Source organism: Sinocyclocheilus grahami, unplaced genomic scaffold, assembly GCF_001515645.1.
Source record: "Sinocyclocheilus grahami isolate Dianchi unplaced genomic scaffold, SAMN03320097.WGS_v1.1 scaffold1736.1, whole genome shotgun sequence".
Classification (NCBI taxonomy): domain Eukaryota; kingdom Metazoa; phylum Chordata; class Actinopteri; order Cypriniformes; family Cyprinidae; genus Sinocyclocheilus; species Sinocyclocheilus grahami.
The window spans coordinates 72,473-85,749 of record NW_015506915.1 but is presented as its reverse complement, the minus strand read 5'-3'; the positions used below and the strand labels follow the sequence as shown (position 1 = coordinate 85,749).

At 38.0% G+C, this 13,277-nt stretch overlaps 1 protein-coding gene and 1 pseudogene across 1 annotated transcript in view; both read left to right on the top strand.

Moving 5' to 3' along the window:
- polr1d (RNA polymerase I and III subunit D) overlaps nucleotides 1-4,825 on the top strand; it is an 8,948-nt gene extending 4,123 nt beyond the window's left edge. Inside the window, exons 3-4 of the mRNA XM_016258771.1 lie at nucleotides 2,359-2,456; nucleotides 4,670-4,825. Coding sequence (XP_016114257.1) covers nucleotides 2,359-2,456; nucleotides 4,670-4,769 — 198 coding nt within the window. The 3' untranslated portion in view covers nucleotides 4,770-4,825. The remainder of the gene's footprint in view (nucleotides 1-2,358; nucleotides 2,457-4,669) is intronic.
- Nucleotides 4,826-6,680: 1,855 nt separating this feature from the next.
- LOC107572337 (vesicle-associated membrane protein 7-like) lies at nucleotides 6,681-13,277 on the top strand (annotated as a pseudogene).

The window sequence follows — 13,277 nt, the reverse complement described above, 5'->3', positions numbered from 1 at the left end:
TAGAGAGAATATATATATATATATATATATATATATATATATATATATATATATATATATATATATATATATATATATATAAATGGGGTTGTCAGTAAAATAAAAAAAGACTAGAATTAGACATTTCATGTAGGTGTGCAATTCTTCCTCCGGCACAAGTTACTGTATTTTTCTGAGAGCAGTACCTAAATGATTATCATATGCAAAAATCATATTTAATACTACTCTGTGCAGGTGAACGAATGTGCCAACATTTAGTTTGTGTTCATTTATTTCAGTTTTTAATTTAGCAATTTTAACTTTCACATTTTAAAGTTGTAGCCTATTTTTTTTTATTTTACAAAAGCAAGTGTTTTTGTCTTGGAACATGATATTTATGTGTTAACCCTTATTTTGCACATAAAGTCGTTCACGTTATTTTGCCAAGCAGAAGTGATTGATTAGCAGTTACGGGGAAATAACTGTAACACTGTTAGTGCTACAAACCAGTGTGTTCATGCAACAATGCATTCATTCAAAGAAGATAAGAAAGACCAGTTTGCAACATCACAAGCGGTTTTGTTCAGCCAATATAATAGCTGAATTAAAGTTAAGGTGGACAGCAGAGATCCTGTGCGTTTTCATAGCCTTCAGTTCGCACATTGTTTGGAGGACAACATTATGCATGTGGAATAATGTGTTTTTTAAGTAATAAAAAGAAAGTAAATTCCAATCTATCAAATGAAATGATAAATGAATCAGTCATATAAAACCAGTGTTGCAGCTCTAGTTCAGTCATGTGAAGATTATTCAGATTTAAAAGCTCCGTTTAATCTGTAGAGGATGTCACAAACACTTAAAAAACCCAGCTGTGAAAACTTCTCAACCCGAAACGGTTCTTCTGCCCTGAAACAAAGCGCTTGGCTTCAGTTTATGAGAAATAATAAAAATGTGCATTAATAATAATACATGGTGAATGGCTTGGAATTAATGCATACACAGCAAACTATACGAGGTGAATCCAGTAGTAAATGAAAGAAGTAACTACTGTTTTGAAATAGATGTGACGGGTCGTTTATGCAAGAGTTGCACATTCAAGACTCCCTCATTCATATTTATTCAAATGAGAAGAGAAAGCAGTCTGTGACTTGTGTACGAATTATTCGAGTGTAAAACCTATTTTAATAGAATGATATAAGATGACGTCTTCATAAAATATGCTAAAAGACATTGTGAAGATTATTCAGATTTAAAAGCTCCGTTTAATCTGTAGAGGATGTCACAAACACTTAAAAAACCCAGCTGTGAAAACTTCTCAACCCGAAACGGTTCTTCTGCCCTGAAACAAAGCGCTTGGCTTCAGTTTATGAGAAATAATAAAAATGTGCATTAATAATAATACATGGTGAATGGCTTGGAATTAATGCATATACAGCAAACTATACGAGGTGAATCCAGTAGTAAATGAAAGAAGTAACTACTGTTTTGAAATAGATGTGACGAGTCGTTTATGCAAGAGTTGCACATTCAAGACTCCCTCATTCATATTTATTCAAATGAGAAGAGAAAGCAGTCTGTGACTTGTGTACGAATTATTCAAGTGTAAAACCTATTTTAATAGAATGATATAAGACGACGTCTTCACTCAGAAAATATGCTAAAAGACATTTTTAAAAGGTCTTTCCAGGAAGAACTTTAGAATTTTTCTCACTGATTAAATTGAAAGATTCTTTCTGATTTGTATCAGTTCCGTTGCTGTTACTTGTATGTTTTTGTAGCGATTGCTTCTTAAGGAAATGTTATATTGTTGTAAATGATGTATGGAAATGATACTGTTAATGTTGCCATGCTATTATTCCTGATACATACATGCATGCATACAGTCAACCCAAGAATTATTCAGAGAGCAGATATCATTTGATATTTTATTGTACTAGTGGGTGCAGGACACTATAGTTCATTTATGTAAGTGAGGATAGCAAAATAAAGCGAACCGTGACATATTATACCCAAAACTAACGGTAAAATTTGGGACCAAAAATTATTCAGAAGCTTTGCCCTGAGCATGTTTGTTCTTTAATTGCTAATGCGATGTTTTTCCACCACAGACTGAACAGAATGAAGCATTGCTTGGTAATTAGCTAAATTGGTATTATCTAATTGTGTTCAGCTGAATTCATTACACGCCTTTCTATCAAAGTTATCTGACATTATCAAGATGAACTAGTTCTGACGCAGTTTAACTCTGAGTGAGTTCATTTTCTCAGCTGTGATAATGTGGGCATTCTGTGTGAATGATGTACTGTTTGGTGCATGACCAGCAGCCCTGTGTTTCTCCACACGCGTGTTGGACTCAGATGAGTGATGTTTGTGTTTCAGGTGCGGACGGACGGCGCAGACGAGGGCTGTGTGACGTTTGTGCTTCATGAAGAGGATCACACGCTGGGAAACTCGCTCCGATACATGATCATGAAGAGGTCAGACTGTACACGACTAAACACGATCGCGTCTGCTTTCGATCGGCTCTCCCTCATTAGCATTGCCTTCATGACATCAATGAGACGTTTCTGCCGAGACGAGTGCTAATGCATAGATGCAAACCCCTCACCTTTCTGTGACAACTCACCTTTTTCAGATCAAAATAGGTCACCGGTGAGATTTGCTTAGATCCAGTGAGAAAGTGTTTTTATGAGGGAGGGGGTAAATAGAGAACTGTTGTTTCAATAAGTTTTGTATAGTATTTTCTTTAGTCTTTATTAGTGCTGTCAAACGATTAATAGCGATTAATCACATCCAAAATAAAAGTTTTTTTTACATAATATATGTGTACTGTGTATATTATGTCTATATATATATATATATATATAAATACACACACATGCATGTATATGTTTAAGAAAAATGTGTTATGTTTAGGGTTGCAAAAAGGTGGAACATTTCCAGTAAATTTTGGAAACTTTCCAGAATTTTTGGGAATATTACAGGGATTTTTGGAAAGTGTCCACCCCTTTGCAACCCTAGTTATGTTTATGTAAATCTTTTTAAAATATATACTTTATGCGTGTGTGTTTATATAGACATAATAAATATACACAGTACACACGCATATATTATGTAAACGAAAACTTATTTTGGATGCGATTAATCGTTTGACAGCACTACTCTTTACTTTAAAAAAACTTTCTAAAAAGGGTAATATTTTATGTATTTGAGGTCTGAGATGTGGGAACGGTGAAGAGAGAGAGAGAGGGCAAACATTTTGCATTTCAGGTCTAATCAGCCAATATTGTCTTAAATAGCCTGCATAGCAGTTATAGCGCCACCTATAGTCCAATCTTGATGAAACTGTGCATGATTGTTAAGAGTTATCTGCCAAATGTTTTCACCAAGTTTTGTACTGTTTTGAGTTTAGGTTTTATAGGCTTTTGGGTATATATGGCCACGCCCCTTTTCTAAATGACCCCGTTATAGCTAAATCATTTTTATAATTATTGATCTAGAGAGTCCAGAGAATTGTGCTGCAGTGGTTTGACCGAGATTGAGCAAAAAACCTAGGACTAGTTCGCAAAAGTAGGATTTTAATACAATGGAGAGTAATTAATGAGAGATTTGATTGACAGCAGTGGTTCTTGAGGCAAAGTTTCTCAGCATGAAGAGATCTATCAAATGATATGAAGATTGAGTGTATGTGTGAAAAATCATGCCATATACAATCATTTATGAACTTCAAAAATTTAATTTCGCCCCCTAGTGGCCGATTTCTTTCTAAATTCTTACAGACCTTTAGGGCCATGGGTCGAACATGCCCACCGGGTTTCGTTTTGATCTGCCTCCGTTAACCTTGTCTAATAAGTGCTCAAACTTCATTGGCCGATGGCAGCCGTGTTTTTTGAGATACGCCAGTGTCCTCATAGACACTTATGGCACATTGGACAAAAACACTGCATACCAATTTCCGGATCAGTTGGACTAATGCTTGCGTAGTTCTAGGCATTTTTATGTTTTTTTCCATCTTATAGTGCCACCAAGTGGCAAAGCTGTGCAATTTTTTTTATTTGACCAAAAATTGAGCTCTTGCACAGGCGTACCAAGTTTGGTGAAGATATCATTCTGTTCATGAGTTATAGTCATTTTAGTAAAATTGGCCCCGCCCCTTATGAATGGTTTGGCGTCCCTATGCGATGGTGAGTCAATTTTATTTTTTTTGATAATTATTGATATTCACTGTCCAGAGAATATTTCTGCAGTGGTTTGGTTTCGATCAGCCGAAAAACCTAGGACTAGTTCACGAAAGTAGGTTTTTATATGATATGAGCGATTTCACATTTTTGTTTGCTGTAGCGCCCCCTATTGGCTGATTGGTGTGAGTCTTTGTCAGGTTCTCCCCAAATTGAGCTCTACCATCTGGCCAAGTTTCAAGTCTCTAGGCCTTACGGTTTGGTCTGCACGATCAGTTTTACGGCGGAAAAGTAATAATAAAAATCCTTACAATTACAATAGGGTTTCAGCACTACGTGCTTGAACCCCTAATAAAAAAAACCCTTAAAGCAGCTACAAAAGAGCATGTAAAGCAAATGTCTTCAAAAGAAATTGCGTGTGGATCTTCTCACCTGTTTGCATCTGTGTAACAGCAGAGGAGTGTGTGTGTGTCAGCAGTGTGTAGTCTGAGGCGTGTGGTTTGTTTCTGCAGTCAGGACGTGGAGTTCTGTGGCTACAGCATCACGCACCCGTCAGAAAGCAAGATCAACTTCCGCATTCAGACGCGAGGTGAGAGACTGCTTCATATCTGACACACAGAGCTGAAACACTCACACATAATCATACCCATCTTTCTGTAGCACAGAGCTAAAACAGCAGCTCTCACTTGGTTTTGTTTAGAAATAGCATAGCTCTTATCAGTTCCATTAGTGCAGTATTGAAGCAGTGAAACTAAAACACTCCAAATGAGTAATATAATCATAATTCCTCTAGTGCAGCGTTATAGCCTCGTAGTATCTATGATTGTTTCACATCTTTTTTTTGTCATGCAAAGCACTGATTATCAAGCATCAGAAGGAAGATGCGGTGCAGTTATTGAAGCTCAGGCTGTTTCTTGTAAGCACTTATGCATCTCTAGTAACATATAAATGAAATCAGAAAAGCGCTGAAGACTCCGATATACTTCATGTGAAATCAAAGAATGTCATTGCAAACTAAATCAGGCCAAAACAAAGTTTGATTAGAATTTAATGAGTTTAAAAAACTTGCCAAAGCAATCCTTGAAAAAAATCCATATGACGTAACACATCCACATTACATGACATACATTTGCACATCCCTATGATCAGATGCTTTTTAACCGCTGCAAATCAAATGCTTTAAAATAGTAGTAAATAATAAAAACAGTGTCATTCTCAAAGTCTAGTTCTTCTAATTGTGGTTTGGTACTGTTTCCAGATCCCGATGTGAAATACTCTCACGCTGAGCTTCATTCCTGTTTGTTGCTCAGATCCAGTGTTTCTTTTTTTACAAAACAACGTCCTTCTCGCACCAAATGTGGAGCTAAAGGGACAATGTTAATTGCCACATTCAGAGAAAGATGTTCAAGTGCAGGCTACACTTGTAAGTCTGGATAAAAGCGTCTGCTAGATGACTAAATGTGAAGGCATTCAAGGGTTCACTTACTTTTGTGAATGATTACTGCTGCATGCAATAAAAGTGTTAGACAGATGGTGTGTCTATAACACGTTCTGTGAGGAATCCAGGTATTTCCAAGGGTTCACAAACTTATTCCTGCCACATTACACATTGCATTATAGCAGCAACAATGAAAGCACAAAGCTGACGGGAAGGTAGGTATGTATTAGTGCGGTCAAATTATTACTCGCATCCAAAATACAAGTTTTTTACATAATATATGCGTGTGTACTGTGTATATGTATTATGTATATATATATAAACACACACACACATACAGTATATATTTAAAAAATATTTACATGTATATATTTATATTCTTAGTTTATATTATATATTTTATTATATTTGCCTTAAATATATACATGCATGTGTGTGTACTTATATATACACATAATAAATACACACAGCACACATGCATATATTATGTAAACAAAACCTTTTGTGGCTGCGATTAATCGCGATATAAGATACTAGTATAAATACAATAAAACGTTATTCTAATTATGATCAATATTTCTATATTAAGTTTTAAAATTATCAACATTTTTATAAAGCCTACAAAAGACTGCTTGTTAAAGATTGCATAATTTTTACTTTGTTTTATTTTCAAACACAGGCTTATAGAAAGATGCACAACGCGGAAGTCTCGTGGTCGCACGCATGTGACGCAACGCGGAAGTCTCGTGGTCGCACGCATGTGACGCAACGCGGAAGTCTCGTGGTCGCACGCATGTGACGCAACGCGGAAGTCTCGTGGTCGCACGCATGTGACGCAACGCGGAAGTCTCGTGGTCGCACGCATGTGACGCAACGCGGAAGTCTCGTGGTCGCACGCATGTGACGCAACGCGGAACACGCTGACGTTTGTTGATTTTTCGATTCTCACGGACCGGTGATATTTGTAACTAGTATTTATTTATGATTTCAGCCGTGTTTGTCAGGCAATGACAGTGCCGTGTGTGCCTCTCCGCCTTAAAGACATCGAGGAAAGCGGCGCTGCATCGTCAGCGTTTCAGGTAACCGAGCAGACGATGAGCGACTGATGGATCTTCATCCGGTGAGATCGAGCCATCGTTACTCAGCAGCCCGGGTTCATCTGCTTTCTCATCGTGTCGCTGTCGCTGTCGCGCGGTTATTAACTTCAGCAGAGCGAGGTCAAGCGCATATAAACACGAGCATTAGTACATGCTAATACACAGTGACCCGCGAGAGCTAGCATCAAGCTGTTTTGGTGTTTATTAGAAAAACAATCGTGTGTCCAGTGCATCTTAGTCGTGCTTTTTATTGCAATTTTTAGAACAAAGAATATATAAGGGCAATAACATTTAAACTGAATGAAAACAAATACTTAAAATAAATAAATAAAAACTAAATAAGAAAAGCAATTAAAAAAAAACACGTCTGTAAACAAGTACAAATTATTCAAGGAATAGATTTAAGGCTTTAAAGTAATTTACAGTGCTTTGTTATTTCTTGTTTCTTTGAACGTATACAAGTAGTGACCTATTCCTGTTCTGAAAGGAGTCAAATTAGGTTTTTTCACTGCCCTTTAACATTTGTGAATATGTTGAACCAATGTGCAGAAAAGCTGTCAGTGCAGGAGATGGTATAGCCCTGAGAGATCTGGGCTCAGCTTGGGCACAGCTTGGGCTCAGCTTGGGCTCAGCTTGGGCACAGCTTGGGGTCAGCTTGGGCACAGCTTGGGCACAGCTTGTAGAGTCTAGGTTTCGTGATGCATTGCATGGAGTGGCAGGTATCTGCAGCACTAGCAGAGCCTCAGAGGCAAGCTAACTGCTCTGTGCTGTCAGTGTGAAACAGTGTTGCCACTGCTGTAATCTGTGACCACATTGTCACGCAATTCATTTGTTTTGAATACTAATGCTCCGTACAGTCAGTGTGACCTCAAACAGAGCTTACTAATTGCAGGCAGTACAATTATTCATAGTTTCTAATAGTTTTTTGTCTACCGGAAGTCACACTCTTTTTATTTTAAGTGCCATATTGTGAGACATTTCAGTTAATATGTAACTCCTTTCAAAAGTAATAGTATTACTTCACTTATTACTTTAGTAGTAGTTAGTTACATTGCATTACTTTTCCTTCACGCCCCACAGAAGCTGTAATTGCGTATCTTACCCACACAATTCTTCTGAAATGTTACTAACAGTATATTTCTGCCTCACCAAAACCCACACTGCATCGCCGTCAGAAGTTATTACAGACTCTCAAAGTAACGTTTCAGTTAAAGTGTTGTAGTAACCTCATTAATTGTCATGTGTAGCTAATTGTAGCTATAGTTTCTCTGCTATACCCATACACGATTATATTCCACGATCAAAATAAATCATATAAGTTCATAAGAAAATGTTTCATTTTCTAAAAAGGTTTAATACAGTGTATATCAGGATCAGAGGGATGAGGGCAAGCCGTGTAGCGGCAGAGTAAAGTAACGTCACGTACACAACAGTGTTCAGATCATCTGTTCTCCTCACAATATCAGTGTACCAGCAATATTTCCATCCGCTGAATGTAAGCTTGTCCATATTCCGAGCTCGCCTGCTGCTCTGGTGACTTCATGTGTCTGTGCAAGGCATGACAATTATAAAGCTAAATCTAGGAATTATTATATTGTTGGATTTTAAATCAGCGGGGTTTATGAATAGTAACTAGGGCTGAGCGATTTTGGAAAATAATCTAATTGCGATTTTTTTTTTACCAATATTGCGATTGCGATTTAATATGCAATTATTGTTTAAAGCTCTTTATGTTCTGTATTATTCAACAAAGACAAGCTATAAATCATTGTATAGTATGACCAACACACGATTAGATAGATTAAACACAAATGTTCTTTTCTGTAGGCCAGGCCAGTATGTTATGAAAAATTAATGCTTTTTTAATAAAAAAAAACCTACAGGGAAAAAAACACCTGCATCACTTGAAACATTGAAAAATAGCATAGAGAGAATAACGGTTGTTATTATTATTCTCTCTCTGTTATTTATTTATTTATTGTGGGTTTCATGCTGTCCGCTAAGGCATAGGACACACACAGGCTTTCCTCACCAACGACATTAAACACCATGTCTCCACCGGACGCAGCGCCAAAATACAGTAGAACTAGGGATGTAACGATTAACCGCGAGCCGGCTGAAAATCAATTCAAATATGTGACGATTCAAATCGGTTGAGATGCTAAACTAGAGCTGTAGTCGAGTCCAAGACCAGGACTAGTCGAGACCAAGTCCAAAAGTTTCGAGTCCAAGTCGAGACCGAGTCCAAATGAGAGAAAAAAAGGATCCTTTTCAAGACCACATACTTAACTATTGATAATGTATGTGATGCGAGAGACGGCATATATCCTATTCTAAGAAAATCATTTTACATTATTATTTGTAATGATCAAAAAGCATGTGCAAAGTAACAACTCTGTAGGACTGGGGTCTCCTAACTAGATCCTGGAGGGCCAATGCCCTGCAGAGGTTAGCTCCAACTGGCCTTAACACACCTATCCTATAATAGCAGACATATCCACTGATTTGCATTGGTTTTGCCTTTCTAATAGTCCTGCACGATATGAGGAAATTCTGCTGTGTGTGATAACAGTGGAGTTTTTTTTTTTTTGCAATGATGATTACTTGTGATAAATAATTAACTCTGCATATTAGGGCCAGCAAATAAAACTAAATATTTGTTGTTTGTTTTTACAGCGGTGAGCATTACAACCAATAACATACGATTCCATTGAGTTTATTAATGCAATGGCCAATCAAAGGCGTTCAGATGAGCCATCGCTGAAGCGCCAGAGTTTTGTTGAGTGCTGAATTCTGCACTCTGGCGCCTAAATCCACCAACTCTGCTATTTCATAGCACATTTCGGTGCACATTGCTAAATAACACGCTCATACTGCAATGACAATGAAAATACGATTCATCTTTCAGCCCTGTTTCTAACCTCATAAAAAGAGTCGGTAACATTTTACAATAAGGTGTCCTTTGTTAACATTAGTTAATGTATTAACTAACATGAACAAACAATTAACAATATATTTATTACACTATTTATTTTTGTCTTTGTTAACATTATTTAATAAAAATACAGTTGTTCATTCATTGTTAGTTCATGTTAGTTCACAGTGCATTAATGTTAACAAAAACAACTTGTCATTTGAATAATGCATTAGTGAATGCTGAAATTAAAGTTAACGAATATTAATAAATGCTGTAGGAGGAATATTCATTATTATTGTTAACTAATGTAGTTAACTAATTAATCTTATTGTAAAGTGTTACCAAAGAGTCACATACAAAGGCTAATTCTTATGTTCAGGATGCCTTCCGGCTCAACTCTCTTTGTTTTTTGTGCTGCAAATCCATTTATCCTTTGCTGAAACTTCCGCGTCTTCATGGAGAGCGCAGGTCATAGTTGCTTAGCAACGGCAGACGCCACGGGAGCGCAAGCATAGAGCGCAGGCTACAGAGTGCTTTGGAAAGAAGGAGAAAGCGGCGCACCTAGCGTTTTCCACGCGTTTTCAGGCGCAACATGCAAATGTGGTTTTGTTTTTAAGGAGAAAAAAAAGCATATTGCTGGACACGGTCGAGACCAACGAGAACATTTGGCGAGTCCAATGACCAATTCCGAGACAAGTCCGAGTGCAAACACCAACGAGTCCGAGACGAGTCCGAGTGCAAACACCCAACGAGTCCGAGACAAGTCCGAGACGATAGAAAAATGTCTCGAGACCGGACTCGAGTACTACAGCCCTATGCTAAACAAATCGCGATTAATTTAGGGGTAGGAGTTTATATGAATGGATGTCTGAGGGGAACTTACTGTCTTTAGAAATGTTTAGATGGTATTATTTCTTTTCATCTTGCCTCTGTACAATGCATATTAAAGTTCATAAGCGCAGCGCTGCTTTGTTTACAGCTTGGATGTATGCAGCATCTTTGTTTGGATCAAGATTAAAATGCAGTGTTTGCCTCTAATTTTAAACGGAAAGAGCACAGACAAAGCCTTATTTTGTTTATATGAAGATATTTATTTTATTTGTGTTATTTGATTTGGGGCTTGTTTTAAAATTTATATTTAGTTTTGTTATTTACATTTACATTATATAAAAATTTTGTAATTTAGCAGACGCTTTTATCCAAAGCGATTTACAAATGAGGACAATAGAAGCAATCAAAACCAACAAAAGAGCAATAATATGCAAGTGCTATATTAGTATATTATTATAGTGTTATATTTCAATTTCACAAAGAAATGTGCAGCATTTTGTCCAAGCAATAATAAAAGGACACATTTAATTTATAATCGAATCGAATCGTGAGTTGAGTGAGTCGTTACATCCCTAAGTAGAACCCATTATAATCAGTGACGCTGTGCACACTGGATGCGGCGCGACGAGACACGACAAAACCCGACATTAAACTGATGCCTTGTTCTATTTATGACGTACTGACACAAAGTTAAAATGATTTGCAACGGTCTCTTTGTCGCGTCAGTGTAGAGCTGTTGCGGCGCAACGCACAACTGTAGCATCCGGTGTAGACACAGTGAGTGAAGCCGAGAGCATGCCTCGTCATATTTTCAGCATTTAGCTTTTAAATGGCCAGCAGCTGCCTGGGTCTGTGCGACTTCATCTATAGCTTTTCTCTTCCCTTTCACAAACTGATCCATCTCTCATTCTAAGTTACGTCCTTTGTCTGTTTACTGATTTATTTCTTTTCTTTTTCTGCTGATGGCCTGCGCTCGACTTGAAGCAGCGCTGCTTAGACCGAGGGGTGTGTGTCATCAAAGTACTGCGAGAGCTATAAGAGAGCGCGGACGTCGCCTTATGCTTTCTCTCGCCGTACTTTGATGACACACACCGATCGATCTTCAAGTCGAACACACCTCTTTACTCTCGCGTGTCACGTGACCGTGTAATCGCAGACTCTGCGATTGAAAAATCGTGTTTTTTCATATCGCGATATAATCGCAAATGCAATTAATCGTTCAGCCCTAATAGTAACTGTAATTTTATTACTGAAATCTTATTAGTAATTAGTTACACTACTAGTTACTGCACAAAGTAGCCTAAGATTATTAGTGTAACTAGTTACTGACCAAAAGGCCACGAGATTATTGCCTTCTTTGTTTTGGGTCCTTTGATGCTGACTCTTTCTTCCATTGCAGATCACAAGGCATACCGTGTCATAAAATATAAACTGTGATGAAAGATGCAGTATTTTCAGGAATGCTCTCTATGGTGTGTGTGAATCAGTGTGGGATCAGCTGTGTTTGTGGCGATGGCTGTCCTGTTTGCGGTGGTGGCTCGAGGATCCACTGTCCTGGCTAAACACGCCTGCTTCTCTGGAAACTTCCTGGAGGTGACAGAACAGATCCTGGCCAAAATCCCCTCGGAAAACAACAGGCTTACGTATTCCCACGGCAGGTGCGTCTGAGACTGAGCTGTTGGACTGTGAGTGTTCCCTGAGGCCCGCTCTGATGCTCTGTGTGTGCTTGCTGCTGTTTTCCAGCTATCTCTTCCACTACATCTGCCACGAGAGGATCGTGTATCTGTGCATCACCGATGACGTGAGTATCTGTGGTTCTGAGCTACTGATGTGTCCTGCATCAATCTTTAATATGACTCGGGAACGACGAGGGATTGGCTCATTTCGTGTTGAGTGCGCATGCACGGCATCCTATTGAAATGATTAGTTCACCTCTCGAGTCGCTCGTTTGTCCCCATGGACACTATGCAGTCTGTGCCGGAAACAGTCTGTGATTTCAACCATTAATTCCACTATGATTTCAATCTTTGACATGGCCTTACTCAGGCAATATTAAAGATATAAAGGTTATATTTTCACAGAATGTTCTACATCTTTATGAAGGATGATTTTATGTAGAAAACAGTAAATAACAAAAAATGACTTTAGCTGGGTTTTCACAGGCATGGTCACAATTGTCAAAATAATCAGTAGATTACTTGCTTACCAAAATAATCATTAGTTACAGCCCTAGATTAGTTACAATATTTCAAAACACAACTGCATTGTTTTACTTTTTGCAAACAAAAGACACATTTTGTCATTGAGAATTTCTTAAAAATAGTATTAAAATATTGTCTCGTTCTAGTGAAGCAAGTATCTGTATTTTGTCTCATCTCGTGAGCTAAGTGTATTGTCACAACCCTAAGTGTCGATAAGCGGTGATATAGCTTGTAATTTTCCAAGTGTATGATATAGCTTTCATTCTTCAGGTCAAACATATATTCATGTAAATTAAAAAATCAGTTTGAATAAGGAAAGCGATAGCTTTGTCATAGTATCCTTTCAAATGTTAAGAAGAAGCGCTTCCAGACCACCTACGGCTCGCGGGCTCAGACCGCGCTGCCCTACGCCATGAACAGCGAGTTCTCCAGCACGCTGGCTGCGCAGATGGTACTGCTTCATCTGTAAACACCACTGCCTGCTTATTCTGCGCTGTGTTTGTCTGTGTGGATAGACACAGAGGGAACTCAGTAGTTATTGTTGTATGTTTGGTCTACTCTCTTGATCGAAGACAAATTTCTCCTAAGGGAGATCATAAAAGAGAAACTTAAACTTAGACAGGGGTTTGCACTAGG